The following is a 17,903-nucleotide window of genomic DNA, read 5'->3' on the forward strand; positions in this document are numbered from 1 at the left end:
ATTATGCATGCATAGGACACCCAAGCATTACGAGACATTGCCGCTCATACATCAGGAGCTCGACAGAATAAGACACATTTTCGTCAAAAAACTACAGTCTCGCTGATATAGACAATCATGTCCGTCGACAGCTTCACAAACGCTTCTATTCACGCGATGAGCAAACTGAAGGACAACTAGTAAGCACTGACGTTAAAGGGAATGTTCCACATTTGAACACATTAAGCAAGCGTCAAATACGACAAAATAAATCTTTATAGCTGTTGGTATACCTGCCAAGTGGAAAAGAACGCTCAAAGCAACACAGTGTTTCTGTTTAGTAAATATACTCCTCAATGCGTCGTTGTTTGATCACGTGAGTTGACCTTGCACAATATAGATTGAGAGCCAATTGATGGCCATTTTATCTGGAAATCGTGCCCACGAACGCAGATGTGAACGACTCACCAATTGCATTTTTTGGCCTTCATGGCCGCAGAGCCAATTAAATGGCATGATTTGAATGACGTTACTATGACGTCATGGATGCCTGGGTGACTTTGAAAAAGTTTGCGCTAAAAAAGCACCAAAAGTTTGCCTTCCCAAGAAGTTTGCACATCTTCGCGGGTATGTAGCTCAGAAACCAGATGAATTAGTTTAAGGGCGGTTGGGGGGTAAGAGTGCAAATTGCGCCAAATAATCTTCAAGATTGCTTTTTCAGTTCAAAGCCCACGCAAATGTCGAACGCTCCATTAACGTGCATTACCAGAGCAGGATGTCAACCGTATATAGGGCTGAACAGAAAGATATTTGGCATAACATATCAATAAATTATTACCAGTTAATCCTGCGACAGGATTGAGCTCACAATTCACTACAAAGGTCCTAGAATATCGAACCTAACGATTAAGAAGTCTGTTTATAAATAACTCACTGCCGAGAATGACCAACGTTGTCTACGAGTTCAAATGCCCCATCGGCGACTGCGTGCATCCTCAACTCGTGCATCTACCATAACCCGATCCCACTATCAAGATGGGTGTGACAATGCACCACCAGGACGGTGCGCCAAAGCGGCATGTGACTTTAGCTCATAGGATACTATCTCAATACGGATAAGTGGAAAATACCACCATAATGAGTAAGTGAACACATAAAGTGAAAAAGAAGTGCTGGAAGCTGTGTATATCAGGGACAAAGATCCGGCAACCAGTCGGCAGATGGATATGCCGGGCACACTGTGGTTGTGGGGTGGACAGCCTCTGGCACCTAGAAGCAGGTCGTAATTGGCGAAAGGGGGGGGGGGGGGAACAAAGCCGAGTAGTGCCCTCACCAGGTGCTCGCCATTAGACGAGGTGCCCGCTAGTACTGTGCGTGAAGGCAGCTGTTCGTGAAACCAAATGACCTTTTGAGCAAGAGAAATGCACAAATATGATTTCGAACCGACGGAACCACGAGAGTTCTCTCCATTGTTGTTATGTGCAGTTGTGCCCATGTTGTCGCATGATGTTGGCAGGACCAATGAAACATTACAAGATACTATATTCTTCTTAGAAATTTTCCGATGCGTCAGATGGTTGCAATTTTCAATGAAACACACGCACACACACACACACACACACACACACACACACACACCCACACACACACACACCACACACAACATATATATATATATATATATATATATATATATTTAGCAGTGCACGGTTGAATGCTATTTTATCCACATAAGAGCTTTCATATTAGCAACAAGTGCTGTATGTCAAATTTCCATTCAAATAAACTAATCGATGATTCGGTTGACTGAAGTCTGAGTTTGACCCGACTAAACTTGATTGATTCCGGTGTAGATTTCAACGCGCCCTGAGTCAAGCACAAGTCTAGTGGACACCACATACAGAGTCACGCTCACACCGCTAGGCATCCGCGAGGAATTATAAAGCCATTTCGTTCCGAATATTCCCCCCATCAAGTTCACATAACATTAAGGCGGGCCAAGGTACGACAAAAAGCATAAACAATTAATGCGGTGAAATTCCATAGCCAACTTTGACGCACCCGCGCTCTGATGCAAATGCGATTAGATATTGTTTAGGCACTGTTTAGCCCCATGAAACAAAGGTGACTTCGTGCTCCTCAGTTGCTATGCTCATTGCTGAACTTGCATGACCGGTTAGTGTCCTCAGCAGTTAAGATACGTGTCCTTCGCTAGGGGAGTATTTTTACTCATTGTTTCCTTTTCTTTTTATTTTACTGTCCCTGTCCTATGGATTTCTCGTTACCCTACGTTCCAGAGCAGTTTTGTTAAGTTTGAATCCAGTCAGCCTCAAGAACAGCCTGAAAACCTTTAACCATGGCTGGCAAACTAGCAATGTTTGGTTTTTCTTAAACTGCAGTCCCTCCTCTGACGCTCAAGCAGCATGTTATCTCAAAGAACAACGTTTTCATATCCATTCCCCTGTAGCCCAGGACAATCTGGGCCCTCAACGTTCTGTTGACTCCCCATACCTTATCTTTAGTTCCTTGTGCTGCTCGAGACAGCCACACTCTTCACGGATTCATGGCTTCCCTATCAGGTGCTGGAGTACTCTCGTTCATGTCCTGGGGTCTTGTATTTTTCTCAAGGTTGGTGACCTGACTTTTTCAGTATTTTTTAGCCCATTCACTTAACCGTTTGGTTTAATGCTAAGCTGCGCCGTTTTACCTGCCCTACACGTTCAGGTGGAGCCCGCAGCAAGACCCTATGACTGCGCTCCTTCCCGGCGAGCTGCTGACATTGGTTCACGCTCAGCGCCGGTCGCGCTGCGGCTCCGGCGGGCTGATCCGGCCGAGCCTGACGTCATGCGGCCCGCCCCCAGTCCGGCACAGAGAGTCAGCGGAGCTTCCTTCGGGTCTGACGTCACGCGGTACGCCCCAGTCCGGCACAGAGAGCCAGCGGAGCTCCCTTCGGGTCTGACGTCACGCGGTACGCCCCCAGTCCGGCCCCAGCGGGTCAGCAGGGCTCCCGCGGATCTGGTTCGGATTCAACTGGTACCGAACGCATCATGAACTATCCCTCCCCACAAACTGGTCAGCGAGGATTGGTTATGGCCTCCCCCACGCAGCCGAACGCATCATGAGCTCCCCCTCCCCACAAACTGGTCGGCGAGGATTGGTTATGGTCTCCCCCACGCAGCCGAACGCATCATGAGCTCCCCCTCCCCACAAACTGGTCGGCGAGGATTGGTTATGGCCTCCCCCACGCAGCCGAACGCATCATGACTCCCCCTCCCCACAAACTGGTCGGCGAGGATTGGTTATGGTCTCCCCCACGCAGCCGAACGCACCATGAACTCCCCCTCCCCACAAACTGGTCGGGCGAGGATTGGTTATGGCCTCCCCCACGCAGAGGACTACTTTCATCGCGCGGAGCTGTCCTCATCACATGGAGCCCCGACGGAACCGCACTTCCACCGCACGAGTACAGACCACGGGATCTAAACAAACTGGCCGGAGAGTTCTTCCCCATATCGAAGACTACTCATTCTAAAGCTTTTTTTCCTTTTCTTTAGGTAAAAAGATGCAGCACATCCTAGTATTGTTACTAGTTAGAATATTTTTAGCCGGTAGTTTTTCCGGTTCTTCAGGAGCAATGTTTCTTTTAAGTTCTTGCTTTAACATGTGCCTTATGGCTCACAGTACACGCATATAATAGCTTACTAACGACGCGGTGTTCTCATTAGATAGTGCGCGTCGCACTACCCCAAAACTCGGTCGCACAAGTGCGATTTCGCTATTACTCCGCAATGCTTTTTTCATTAGAAACCTAAGTCTGTGTGTCATTGCATTCCCCTTATTCAAGAAGCCATCCATCATACGAAGTTTTATGAAGAAATTTCCTTGAAATAGGGCTAAATGAGAGCCTTGCCGAACGTCGAATGAAATGACATGATCTGCGCACCATGAACAATGACTAACAACTGGTTGGCCAAACTTGATCTTTACAAATGCGTTTTTCCAACAAACACTGCACGAATGGATAGGCTCAAGCAAATGCATTTTATTTTGCTTACGTCCTGCAGGCGCACATCTAACGCTTATGGTCACCGCCCATACATGCTTGCGTATTGTGACATTATTACACTGCTCGTACCCTAATCTCTTCCACCTGTGAGACAGCGGACTACATATATATATATATATATATATATATATATATATATATATATATATATATATATATATATATATATCGCACTCTTACTGTATACCGCTCTTTAATTTCCACATGGGTGAAGAGCACTGCAACACTGGGCATGATTGGGCACATAGAATAGGCAAATTGTCAGGCTTGCAATAGCTTTACAGAGATGACACGACCACTTTGAAAGAGTTCGGAACTAAATCGCCCGTCAGAACCGGATTGGACCGAGGCTCGAAACAGAGCTCGGCATGTGTCTCGAGGCCGATGTAACCCCCGCCACCGCGCACGGTCCCGCGCCGCCGTCACGCCGCCGCCCGCCGCGCTGCCGCCGCCGTCTCGCGCGATGACTTACAACCGCCGCGCGCGCCACGAAACCCGAGCTGGTCGGCGGCGCGTTGTTTGCACCCGCGAAGCCCGGTGACCAACGCAAGCCGATTACGCGCGATAACCAGGAGGAAAAGAAAACTGGGGAAGCCGGCGCGGCGCGGGAGCTGGCGCTGTTTGCTGCGATCCGGCGGCCGGCGCGCGGGCGCGGCGTTGACCTGCCGGCTTTGCAGCGGATGAGGCGCCCACCGGCGTGTCAACATCGCAGCTCCGCTATCGCCGCTCAGCTGTCCGGTTCAGGCAGCCGCCGGCTCTGATTTATCAACCCTGCGGGTGAAGTCAAGTGGGGCGGTGCCGCGAGCGGTGCTAAAAGCGATATCGATTGGTGTTGCGAGATGAGGCAACGTGAGCCACCTGGCGGTCGCGCGACGCCGCCGCCTGTCGGCCAGGCGGCGGTCTGACCAGCCACGTGCGCGGCATGGGGATGTGAGGGATGGAGCGCCACGGAGGCCGCACAACACCAATCTAACAAAGCGGCAGCCGCTGGACCGGCTTGGCTGTTGCAAGACTCGGTCCCGGCCAACGAAAAGAAACCAGGAAGGGCTGGTTCGGACGACAGTTCACCAGCAATGTTGGGCGGTACGCGGATGCGGAGGATCGCATCCGCTGATGCAATTGCCCCACGTCACTGGGAATAGGAGCGATAGCGATTCTGGCCGCGTGCCAACGCGGTGTCACTCGAGACAGGTCCACGGTATTCGTGAGTCCAGATGAATTAAGAAAGCACGCGCACACGGGTTGTGAGGTGGTCGGTTACGTATCGCAAGGCTTATGGGACCTGCGTTCCGCGACCTACTTCGGATACTACGCCCAGAAGATTTACGCTCAGAACTGTCCGTCTTCGAACGACTTGTTTTCAGCAGGCACACAATTTTAAAATCATTGAAAGGAGGCTTACGCTCAGAACGCCGCTTTTGTGCCTATGTTCTGGCCTGTTTCCAAACCCACCTGCAAAAGGTCTAAGTCCAGAAGGACCAATTTCAGGCCCTTCTCCACAAGGCCTAATTTCGAGTTGTTTCTGAGAAGACTTACATTTAGAAGGCCCACGTTCAGAAGACCTACGCTCTTCTTTCCGGCGGCCTGCCTGCGCAGTGAGCGTGTTTAGAGGGCATGCCTCCGAAAACCTTGTGCGCAACAGGCCAACTCGTGCACGGCTTGTGCACAGGTCTTCTGCCACACGCCTGTGATCTCAAGGTCTACTTGCACTGGGAAACAGGGCCACCGGTTCACCTCATTTTTCCATGTTTCTTGCGTTAGGTACGTTTATGGAGAGGAGTGAAAAAAAACAACTTGAATAACCCTCGATGCCCCTCCAGCCCTTAGCCTCCTCTCGAGTGTGCAAGTAAGACCTCTGAACATCGGGCTTCAGGAAGTACGCTTCCTGAACAGAAGCCCCTACAAGTACGTTCAAACACTTACAAGTACGTGCAAGTACGTAGAAGTACAGTACGTTCCTTGTGCAAATACAAGTGCAAGCGCGTCCTCTACGCACGTGCAACTACGTCCTCTTAACACGGAGGTTCCGAAAGTAAGCCGTCTGAACACGACCATAGTGTATGCAGACCTGAATTCAGGCCTCTTAAAAGCAGCGGTTTGGAACGTACGTCATCTGAACAACGATCTTCTGAACTCAGTAAGGCTATGAACGTAAACCTTACGAGAGCACGTCTTCTGAAAGCAGACCGTCTTAACGGAAGCTTTTTCCAGGAAACTTACCTTTGGAAGGAATACATTCAGAGTCTATTCTCAAAGCCTTTCGAGAGCGGCTGGTTTCAGAAAGCCTTTTTCAGGAAGTCTCCTTTTAAAAGGCCTGGCCATATAGCACACTTCAAACATGCCTTCTGTTCATCGAGGCCTGCATCAAGAAAGCCCATTTTCAGAGAGCTCACGACCAGATTACGTTCAGAGAGCCCACTTTCATAAGACATATTAAACTGCCTAGCTCTGCTTAGGTAAAAATTTCGGAAACATGGCCGCTGAAAACAGGTCCTTTTAACGTCAGCTAGAAAAGACTTTCTGAAAACAGGCATCCCAAACGTCAAGTTAGGGTCTGGGCCTACCCATCACTCATCACCTACCAAGCGTCAAGTTAGGGTCTGGGTCTACCCATCACTTATCACCTACCGAATGCTCCCTGTTGGCCACAGCCAAGGCAAGAGACGCGATCAACCCAATAACACACTTGATGGCAATGCTGAGGGTTGTATGGTGCTGTATGGTTGTATGGTGCCCACGCGTAACTCGCTTCCGGAAAAAACGGGGATGCTCAGTCACCCTTAACCCCATGACACTAATCCTTCAATCGACTCCACTGCCAGCAGAAGACATCAGCTTCACTGAAAATTTGTTATCCAATGTATATCAGCGGCATGTGATAAGTCCCGGGAGAGGTCCGGTCGGCGGCTGGGAGGAAGACTTCACTCGACGGACACCTGGGTGGAGCCAATGTTATCGGGTGCCGGTAGTGTAGTGGCTAACTGCGTCTGCGTTAAGCACTGCGCGTCTGGGAAACCAGAGGTACAGAGTTCGATGCCCCGCGGTGCCCTGGGTGAGAGGCAGACGAAGCCCTACAGCCTCAGCAGCTGAATACGTCGTTCAGTCCCCAATGACACATGGCTGGAGCCATTGCGCCAATGCAACATGAACGATGATGTGGCTGAAGGAGATGGTCGCGTTGGCATGCAAATCTGGCTATCGAAACACTGAGATGCCATTCCATCATTCTTTTTTTCTGAGGCATTCCAACGAAGAGAAACAAAATAACTTATGGCATCAGCGGACAATCACAAACCATCTTTAATACCAATCCAATAAGCTTCCTAAATACTAGGTAATAGATCGTTAACATGTCTTGATTATAAATGCACACACTAAGATCGAAATATCGTACTGATCATGACCGAGACAAAAAGTTGGTCAACATGTCCAAAATGCTCTTGAAACGTCTCTTGCCTCGGGAAGCCTCCCCTAACACAACCTTACGTAACGCGCCTCCTCGCGCGCCCGAACACGACGCCGAATGATCACAACACACTGCTAGCGGAGTCGCGCGCCGTCCAATCACAGCACAGTGGACAGCAAGCGTCAGCTCACAACGCGGACCGAACACCCGCCCAACCGACACAGCTGTCTTTGCGGTGCGTATGTACACGATGGACGCTTCCCAAACAAGCACGGTATGCACGGAATCCCAAAATACGGGTCGATTTCGTTTCAGTACACCACTTTTAAAATCAAATTTACGACGTGTCTGTACAGTGATTGCCACGTTTAAAGCGCCCCTTGAGCAATACACGTTTCACCCGCGTCCCATTCGAAGTAGTAGCGGCTACCTGTCGAGCCCACTGGACATGAACCGCCAGGCTCGCCACGCGGCAAGAGCCCGTCGGCTGTATCACCATTCCGACTAGATATCTGGTCGCTCCAGATGGGGACCTGGTCGGAGATCTCGCCGTCGCGACAACGGGGTCCGTACATCGTGTCGACAGTGGACTCCCAGTGCCGGCAGAATTGTACCTATCTACTCGCAGCGGTGCGGTGTCCCAGCGGCATGGACCACAGCCGCCCCAGTCTCTAGCACTACGCTACTGGCGGCAGCTGCTCAGCGGCTGACCGGCAGCTGCCTAGCGGCTGACCGGCAGCTGCCCAGCGGCTGACCGGTGGCGACGCGGAGCTCTTCCCATTGATCGCATCGGCGTCGCCGGTGGTCTCACAACCGGTTTATGGTGGCGTATCGACCTCGGACATCCGCCCTGCCGCGGGAATGGACCCGACTTTTCACCTATGGCGGGGATTGACCTACCATCTGACCTATCGCGGGCATTGACCTACCATCCGACCTAACGCTGGCATTGACCTACCATCTGACCTAACGCTGGCATTGACCTAACATCTGACCTTTTGCGGCACATCATTCTGTCCCCAGGGTGCACACTGATGGTGATCCGCTAAATGCTCCCCGGCGGTACAGAGCTCTCGCTTCCGGCGGCACACTGAACCAGAAACAGACCCTCAGCGACACCCAGAGCCAACGACCAACATCGGGGCGCAGTCCTCCGATACCCAGCTCCGCAAGGATGTTGATTCAACACTCCTCTCCGGTAGCATGGTAAGCTGACCCCAAACGGCCCCCGGCTCCGACCGCCGAGTCCCAGCCGTGGCTTCACCTGACCCGGGAGGTGGGACACACCAGTCTGGGCAGCGATCGCTGGCGCACTCTTCCCGTGTAGTCACGCTACACGTCCGGTTAGCATAAGTGGTGAGTTAACGCCGATGATGTCTGCAAAGCAATGGTTTGCAAGTGGCCGATGAATCTTACTAGGTGCTCATGAAGCCAGCTAATGCTATTGCTAGTCATTAGCGGGCATCGGAGCATTGGCTCGCTGATTCTAGCAAACTTATGGCCCAGGTCGACTGCAATTATTGCTGGAGAATTTTAGTCCGCATGTCGGCAGCCAGGGTTTTGTTACGGTCAGATGTGCGTGATTCTCCCACCACAACCGGGCGCGATACGTCATCCTGCGGGGGTCCCGCGTCCGCATGCCCTGTCCTGCGCCACCCAGTCAGCCAGGGTGTTGTTACGGTCAGATGTGCGTGATTCTCCCACCACAACCGGGCGCGATACGTCATCCTGCGAGGTCCCGCGTCCGCATGCCCCGTCCTGCGCCACCCGGTCAGCCAGGCCCCATCCCCCCCCCCCCCCCCCGACACCACACCGACAGCCAGCATTCAACGCGGTGCTTCTCGGCAGTCGCGTGGGTCTGCGAAGACTCGCCTCGCCGGGCGGGGCTTGGTCTGCGCCGTTCAGTGCGCCGCACGCGACGGGGGCATACTGCGCTCTCTGGCTGCCTCCTCCGCTGCCGCTCACGCAGCCCGGGCTCCGCGGCCAAAGCTAGAAGTGCTCCCGCTGCTCAGCTCGGTGACTCGCCAGCACTCGCTGAAGCCAGCGAAGCCTCGGTACTCTGCTAACGCCAGCGACCCCCAGCTACCCTGCTAAAGCCAGCGACTATTCGGTGTTCTTCGGAGCTGCCAAAGCCAGTGACACGTCAGCTGCTGAGGCCAATGCGTTCCCTGTGCGCCACCCGAGCAAGCCTCCCCCGTTGCACGCGCCCTTCTTCGGAGCGCGCGCCTGGGAGCGGGCGCGCCTCCTCGCCGCACCGGTCAGCAGATGAGAACACACAGCTCTGACGAGTAGACACTGCCGATGCCAAACTGGACGGGCAGGTGGACCGTCAGCGGACGGCCGGCGGCGCCCGGCGCCACCTCGGCCTCAGCGGCGAGCTCGGCCTCGGCCGCCGCCGCCGCCCGTCGGGGTCGCGGTCGATGTCGTGCCGCAAAGGTAAACGTCTTCTGGGTGTCATAAGTCGGGGAACCTGCCGGCAGCGGCACAGGTTGTCACAGCAGCCGCCTTCTGAATATATCATGATGCCCGCCAAACACACGATATGCTTTCGATGGCCAGCATTTAATTAATAGCCAATGTTTGATAGAAAACACGCACCCATGGTACGTGGCAGGACCCATTTCGACAACACGGCTTGCTCGCATCTACCGCTAGCAGCGACACCAGAGCGCATAGTCTTTCAGCAGTAGCTGGCAGACGGCAGCACCAGTCGCGAGCCACTCTCCAACCAGACAGCCCATTACGCCCATCAGAACAGCGCCGACACGGCCACGCCACGCAGCTGTGCGTGTGTTATAACCGGGCAGCACGAGCCACAACCGCGCCGTCGGCGCCGGCAGCGCGGGAGCAGGCCGGCAGCACCGGCGGGACGCCAGCTCGGCGGAGCGCCGCTCACCTGGCCGGGTCCTCCGTGTACTCGGCCGGCACCGTGAACAGGTGGCTCGGGTGGCTATCCTCGAAGTAGAAGTCTTGGAAGGTGATCTGGGCGGTGATGGCCGGGATCAGTGGGATATCTGCGGCGGCGACAACTCAGTCAACGATCAGGACAACGGAAGTGACACACCAATATGGGCCAGAGTATGTCCGACGCCACCAGCCTACGAAACAAACCAAGACGAAACAAATCTATCGTGAGAAGCCGTCCCTTTAACCACCGGCATGCACGTGGCAGAAGCCACACCAGGCCAAGTGAGTGGATGTTGCTATTGCACGACTCTGCATGTAGACCAGAAGCCCCGTCAATAGACTCTAGCTGTATCTGACAGATATCCAGTCCTTTCAATGATCAAAACGTTATAGATGCTCTTCCTCACAAGTTACATGAGCACATCTGCATATAGGTTTGGTGTCCTACAACTGTGAAGCAACTCGTTCTGCCGCGAGGGAATCAGACACGGGAATACTCACCTAGCTTGACAGGAAATCCGGGTGGGAGTTTACATTGGACGAACTGCTTGAGCTTGCTGAAGTGCTTGAAGGGCGCCACGACGTCCAAAACGTCCAGTAGCATGCTGACTGTCAGTGGGAACTGCTGACTCTGCACACCGAGGTCCGTACCATGTTAGCGCACTGATACGCATACGCACGCATAATATACAGCCTCGCCGCGATCACGGGCAAGCCAGTTTCACAAAACATCTAATTGTACGTGGGTTTTAATAGCACATCCGCAGGTGGCACAACTGACCTGGCCCACGCTCGAGCCAGAGCCACACTCCGGGGAGCACAGTATCCGTGCCGCACCGCTACACGAAAGCAAACTGTTGGTACCGCCTTCTACTGGTCAAAACAGCACTGCTGGAAGTACGAGTGCCCCCCTCGAGAAAACAAATGGTCCCTGGGTCAAGGATATCCTGAGCACCCTATGTCACCCTCAAGCGACTGACTACCGCCGGCCAGCCGGCTCTCCTGACCAGAGCTGGCCGCCAGCGGACAGCGATGAGACCCGCCGCGCCCGGGACAACAGCCAGTCGGCGTTCATTCTGACCAGCCCCGGCGCTGATTGCGGCCCCAGCCCGGCCGGTGCCGTTCGCCACGCGTCCATCAGCGCTCACTGCGACCTCGTGATGCCGATTACGACCAAACTTCGGCCGAGCGACGATTCCGACCCAGGCCCGGCCGGCGCTGATTCTGACCGAATCCCGACACCAGCACAGCCCCTGAACCGAATTCAGCCGACGCGCAGCCCCTCTAGACCTCGGCCGGCTCCAGCCTGAGCACCCACCATGGCCAGCGTGGCGTTCTTGAAGCGCTTGCAGCTGACTTTGGAGATGATGGCGCGGCCGACGTGCGGCGCGTTGGCCGGGTCAGCCGTCAGGTACTCCTCCCAGGAGATAGCCGGCGCCGCCGGCGGCTCCAGCGAGGTTCGGTGCGGCGGCTGCGGCACGGCGCCGCCGGTCAGCCGGCCGACGCACAGACGACAGCGCGACGGACAGGCCCACGGCCGGGGAGCGTCCGCAGCCGGCCAAATGGACCGCGGTGGGCCACCGATCTCCGGGGTCAACGCAGAAGCACCCGCGCACGCTCATACGGACGGCATATGTCCAGCATTCGCACAGCACCCCACAGTGGTACTTCATGGCCGAGAGCACAAAACTACTTGATCAAACAGGGCATGGAAAAGCATGCCCATGATACTCGCGCCCCCAGTCAGCCGTCAGCCAAGGATCCCGACAGCTCAGAACAAACCTCTCCCATGCCCATGACACTCGCGTCCTCAGCCAGCCGTCAGCCAAAGGCCCGACAGCTCAAAACAAACCTCTCCCATGCCCATGACACTCGCGTCCTCAGCCACCCGTCAGCCAAGGACCCACACAGCTCAGAACGAACCTCTCCCATGCCCGTGACACTAGCGTCTTCAGCCACCCGTCAGCCAAGGACCCACACAGCTCAGAACGAACCTCTCCCATGCCCATGACACTCGCGTCCCCAGTCAGCCGTCAGCCAAGGATCCCGACAGCTCAAAAACAAACCTCTCCCATACCCATGACACTCGCGTCCTCAGCCAGCCGTCAGCCAAAGGCCCGACAGCTCAAACAAACCTCTCCCATGCCCGTGACACTCGCGTCCTCAGTCGGCCGTCAGCCAAAGGCCCGACAGCTCAAAACAAACCTCTCCCATACCCATGACACTCGCGTCCTCAGCCAGCCGTCAGCCAAAGGCCCGACAGCTCAGAACAAACCTCTCCCATGCCCATGACACTCGCGTCCTCAGCCAGCCGTCAGCCAAAGGCCCGACAGCTCAGAACAAACCTCTCCCATGCCCATGACACTCGCAGTCCTCAGTCGGCCGTCAGCCAAGGACCCCCGACAGCTCAAAACAACCTCTCCCATGCCCCGTGACACTCGCGTCCTCAGTCGGCCGTCAGCCAAGGACCCCGACAGCTCAAAACGAAACCTCTCCCATGCCCATGACACTCGCGATCCTCAGCCGGCCGTCAGCCAAGAACCCCGACAGCTCAGAACAAATGACACTGCAAACCAACTCCAACGCGCGTTCCATGCGTTCAGCCCGCTGTAGGCCGGCGGGCAGCCTGCGCAGCCGCGCGGCGTCGGCGCGTCCCACCTCTCGGATCTCCTCGGTGTCTAGCTGGTGGGCACTGCCGCGCGTGATGGTGTCCATCAGCGCCTTGTTCTTCTGCAGGTCCTCGGCGGACAGGTGCTCGCGCCGCTTGCGCGTCTCCAACACCACGCCATGCACGTCATAGAAGTCGGCGTCGTACTTGCCGACCATCTCCTGTGGAACAGCGGGGGGTCAGCAGCAGCCGTCGTCGTCGCCGTCGCTCAGCCGTCGGCGCGACCCCCTCTCCACATCGACGGCCAGGCGCTCTCGATGGCCACGCGCCGGCTCTCGACGGCCACGTGACTCTCTACACGGGTCGGCCGCTTCACCACGACCGGTGGCGCCAGACACGCGACAAACAACAGAGGGCAGCGTGCGGACAGGACCGGCGGGGCAGGACGACAGATACGGACAGAGCAACGGGCCAGACACGCGACAAACAGCGGAGGGCAGCGTGCGGACACGGCCGGCGAGGCAGGACGACAATACGGACAGAGCAACGGGCCAACACGCGACAAACAGCGGAGGGCAACGTGCGGACACGGCCGGCGGGGCAGGACGACAATACGGACGGAGCAAAGGGCCAGACACGCGACCAAACAGCGGAGGGCAGCGTGCGGACACGGCCGGCGAGGCAGGACGAATATACGGACGGAGCAACGGACACTGACGCTGGCCCAGGTCAGGATGGCAGCACCCTCTTCATGGACACCGCATGCTGTGATAACTCCTACACAGCACACAGCGATTATAGCGCGGCTTGGCCTTGCAAGCATGTGTCTCATACCTTTCTGTCCGACCGGAAGAACCATCCCTGCTGAGATCGCGTGAAAGTGATGGACTTAGTGGACATCTGGGCTGATACAATATCGCTGCTCATCAGAATGTCAATCTCCTCTTCAATCTCCAGCTCCGTCTCCTAAAAAAAATTCAGCGATAGATGCAGAAACACCGAGCAACATAGAACTGGGCAGATAAAAAAACAGAGTGCAGAACTGGCATTGGGGAAACTTGATCTGAAGAAAAACGATTAGCACGGGCTCTTAAACCCATCAGTTCATCACAACCCTGCCGTGTAACTCATAACTCCAAAACTTTTATGCAGATTTTTGCATAGCCCAATCCAACCACGGCGATGTTAACCCAACGGAAATTTAGTAAACAACACAATGCCGCCTACACACTCGGGCGATCCCAGAAAAAAAACACACAAAAAACATCGCGGGTAAGCCTGTGCATCCCTGAAATGTGCTCGGGCGCTCTGTCTTACCTCATACCGCACTGTCTGGTACACGCGCAGCTTGTTGTCCAGCACGCACAGCGACTGGGAGGGCGGCGCGTCGCCGTTGAAGAGGAAGCTGATGTCGCCGCGCTCCCACTTGAAGTCGGCGAAGTCCACCAGCGTGGTGTCCAGCCGGATGGAGGCGCCGCGCTTGTAGATCTTGCACGTGTCCGAGGGCAGGATCCGGTGCAGCAGCGGCACTGCGGCCGGGGCGGGCACGGCGCACTCAGCCGGGGTGTCGCACGTACCGACATCGTACAGCGGACACGCATGGTATTAATTCGACTGGGAGGGCATACTGTGACTTCCTTACGAGGTGTACAAATGATGCAGATAAAAGTAAGTGAATATGCATGAATTTACGTATATATTCACAAAATGCACCGATATGCTCCTCGTAAACAAAGAGAGCTATTGCAGATCGCCATGGTTATGATGATCAAATCTGGACTAGAATCGTGGAAAATCTTGCGAAATGCAAGATGTTTCACGCGTTCCAAAATTTACGTAACTGACCATGAACAGTTTTCACCTAAATATGCCAACGGTGGCCGGCTGTCACTGAAAGGCCACCACCGCACACTGGGCTTGCACCTGCTGAAGTCTGTCGCCACCGCGAGCTCGGGACACACACAAGAGAGACTCACCCCAGGTCTGGAAGTCCCACTTGATCTCCATGTAGAAGTCGGGGATCTGGTGGAGGGCGGCCACCAGCGCCGGCCGCCGCCGGTCCATCTGCTCCCGTGACTGGCTCTTCAGCTTCCGCAGCAGCGACGACACTGGCGGGCGGCGCGGATGGTCAGACGCGCCCCCCGCCGCGCTACACCCAACAGCACCCGACCACACACGCAGGTCACATCGCCTAGTGTTCCCGACAGCTGCCACTGTCAACAGCCGCCGACGGGCCGCTCCACCAGCCCACTCTCTCGCCCTCCTCGGCCCGTGGCGTGCCGCGCTATCACGGCAGCAGCCCTGCCTCACCACACAGCCGCCCTAATGAGCCCGCCCGCCGTGTCGGGCTGGGACGGCCGGCCCCGCCGCCTGCCAGTCCGGCTCCGACGGCCGTGTCGGGCTCCGACGGCCGTGTCGGGCTCAGACGGCCGGCCCCGCCGCCTGCCAGTCCGGCTCCGACGGCCGGTCCCTGTCCGCCTGCCGTGTCCGGCTCCGGCGACCGGCCCGCCGCCTGCCGTGTCCGGCTCCGGCGACCGGCCCGCCGCCTGCCGTGTGGCCCGTCGTACCTGTCTGCCGGTCGCCGTAGCTGATGGCCTCGGCCAGCGGGCTCCAGCCATGCGTGTTGCGGATCTTGACGGTGGCGTTGCGGGCCAGCAGCAGCATGGCGATCTCTGGCGGCAAGTCGTCACCAGACGTCGCAGTACGGAATATGTGCGGCCGCGGGGGCCTAGCTACCACCGTCAAGTGACGGCAGCGAGCGGAATGCATAACACAGTAGGCGTGAAGGCTGAATCATTGCAGTTATGTTACCTGGTTTGAAATGCTGACAACATAACTTGATTTAAGGTTATTCAGCAATCAGTGTGGGGGTGGGGGTGGGGGGAGGGGGGCAAACAAGAATGAAAATCAGCATATCAGAGCACATCTCAGTCACCATTACACTTGGATGAATTCAGGCTTCATAATACAATCAAGGACATAGATTACTGGCATGCATTGGGTAGGGTGGGAGGTGGTTTTTATGGTGCCTGCAAGTATGTGTTAAAAGGTACTCACCTTTCTGGCCCAGCATAACTGCTAAATGAAGTGGCGTATTCCCTGGAAAGTGTGAAAATAAAATGAGGTGGTGTATTCCCTGGAAAATTTGAGAATGACATCATTCCAGTATAGTCCATGAAAAAATACAACATACAACTGGAATTAAAATAAGCTATGACCACTTGGGAATGGGAAATTCAACAAGTACATGGACAACAGTGGACAGTTATCAGTGCCACATGGTACACAATATGAAAGCAGACAATTTTTGAAAATCTCAAACAAAGGCAAGGCAAAAAAAGCACAGAATGTGGAGTCAAAATCGATGCAGAGTCTCTTACCATGCATATCCTTTTCATCAATGTCATGATGCCTGAGCAGGTGAGGAATTTTCTTTATTTTTCCTTTGTACACACACTCATGAAGTGGAAACTCAACCTTTGAAGATGAGCCTGGTTCAGTGCCATCAGAGCTTCCTACAGATGGTGGAGTTGAGTTATTTTGGCTAGCTGCCATCATTTTACTTGCAACTCAATGACCATTGACATGAGAACATAGACTTCTTTCTTTGTTACTGGCCAATCCATCCAGCAATTCCTGTGAGCAGGAAACAGAACACATGGTCAAAGCAGTTTCCAAAGCAGAAATACATATCAACAATAGTTAAGTAGCATGCTTAATCAGAGCAAGTGAAGGAACTTGTTAGCAATGGGCAAATACTATGCTTTTAAGAAAATTTTAACTTTATAAAGCAAGGGCTGTGTGCATGCTGCAATGATATTGCTGTCATGCTCATAAGCAAATGAATTTTGGAAAAGTCATACCTATACAAAGCCTCTGTCATCACTTTGTCCTGTCACATGCAGAAAATGGCATCCTTTAACAGATAAGTGGCTCACAGCATTATCAGCAAATATGTGCAATACAGCCCTGGTGCTCGCAAACCTGCTGTTTGTAATTTGTAAAGCTGGGATGGGTTGAGTTTGGTTGGCTCAGATTAAATCTGATTGGGTTGGGTTGGGTTGGGTTGGGTTGGGTTGGGTTGGGTTGGATTGGACTGGGTTGGCCATGTTGGATTAGGCTAGGTTGGGCTAGGTAAAGTTGAGCTAGGTTGGGCCATACCAATTTAAACCATGCTAATCCATGAGGTTAGTTTAGGTTTGGTCACATTACATCACGTTAGGACACCACCAGTGCCATACCTGCTGTATGGTTCCACAAAGATCAATATTGGGCAGCAGGTTGGGCATGACAAATGCAAAAAGAACATGATAGGCAGATTACAAGCATGACTCTATGAGGATTCCCTGTATCATGAGCTACTTTCATGAAAATATTTTCTACTTCCATGAAAAAGGCCCAGGTCCTTCAAGCTCCTGTCCTTTGGCTTATCTTCTGTCTTTGATATGCAGCCATCCATCCAAAATACATTTGCCAATCTTTTTTCCAGAACCTCAAAGCTATGCATATTCCTCATACACACAAACAACTTTTTTACTATCATTTGTCACCGAAATCATCATACAAAACAAGAAAGCCCAGGCAGAGGATGACACTGAACATCTAACTACGAAAAGGAGCAAGCCGGTTATCACCGTCAGTTTCGTGAAGAGCTACCTACCTAGCGAGTCCAACGAACCACATCTGAGCTGACTTAGAACGGTTTCACATGTGCACAAAAAAGGAACGCTAGGAACAAGGAAGTCTTTGACCGCCGTTCAGGTCCAAAACACCGCATGCGTATAACTCGACCATTCCTTACCGAAACCGCTACTAGACCTGTGCTGGCCTTGCTAATCTAACCGCAACCTGCTACTACTTCGTCCCCTTCGCCAACAGAACTTCAATCTCTACCGTTTCTACCCATCTGCTTCCCCTACCCTGAGACGAAACTAGCG

At 54.1% G+C, this 17,903-nt stretch overlaps 1 protein-coding gene across 2 annotated transcripts; it reads right to left on the reverse strand.

Moving 5' to 3' along the window:
* Positions 1-9,859: 9,859 nt before the first annotated feature.
* On the reverse strand, positions 9,860-17,834 carry LOC119112148 (ankyrin repeat domain-containing protein 13C). Of its 2 annotated transcripts, none has more exons than XM_037236196.1 (12): positions 17,768-17,834; positions 16,347-16,602; positions 16,024-16,065; positions 15,534-15,638; positions 14,943-15,074; positions 14,284-14,495; positions 13,801-13,932; positions 13,017-13,187; positions 11,677-11,829; positions 10,860-10,989; positions 10,348-10,465; positions 9,860-9,921 (listed from the first exon to the last, which is right to left on the reverse strand). In XM_037236196.1, the coding sequence occupies exons 2-12, from the start codon at positions 16,522-16,524 to the stop codon at positions 9,906-9,908; spliced, it is 1,389 nt and encodes a 462-aa protein (XP_037092091.1). In that variant the 5' UTR covers positions 16,525-16,602; positions 17,768-17,834; the 3' UTR covers positions 9,860-9,905. The 2 variants fall into 2 exon arrangements, with proteins under 2 accessions (XP_037092091.1, XP_037092092.1); XM_037236197.1 differs by lacking the exon at positions 17,768-17,834 and adding an exon at positions 17,627-17,695.
* Positions 17,835-17,903: the final 69 nt, after the last annotated feature.

Source organism: Pollicipes pollicipes, unplaced genomic scaffold (genome assembly GCF_011947565.3).
Source record: "Pollicipes pollicipes isolate AB1234 unplaced genomic scaffold, Ppol_2.1 Scaffold_7261;HRSCAF=8764_pilon_pilon_pilon, whole genome shotgun sequence".
NCBI classification, from domain to species: domain Eukaryota; kingdom Metazoa; phylum Arthropoda; class Thecostraca; order Pollicipedomorpha; family Pollicipedidae; genus Pollicipes; species Pollicipes pollicipes.

Coding starts and splice junctions, on each gene's coding strand:
- LOC119112148 (XM_037236196.1), bottom strand. CDS start 16,524: ATGATGGCAGCTAGCCAAAATAACTCAACTCCACCATCTGTAGGAAGC. Junction 16,066..16,346: donor TGATGAAAAGGATATGCATG/GTAAGAGACTCT, acceptor CACACTTTCCAG/GGAATACGCCACTTCATTTA. Junction 14,496..14,942: donor GTGGGACTTCCAGACCTGGG/GTGAGTCTCTCT, acceptor CCCCGGCCGCAG/TGCCGCTGCTGCACCGGATC.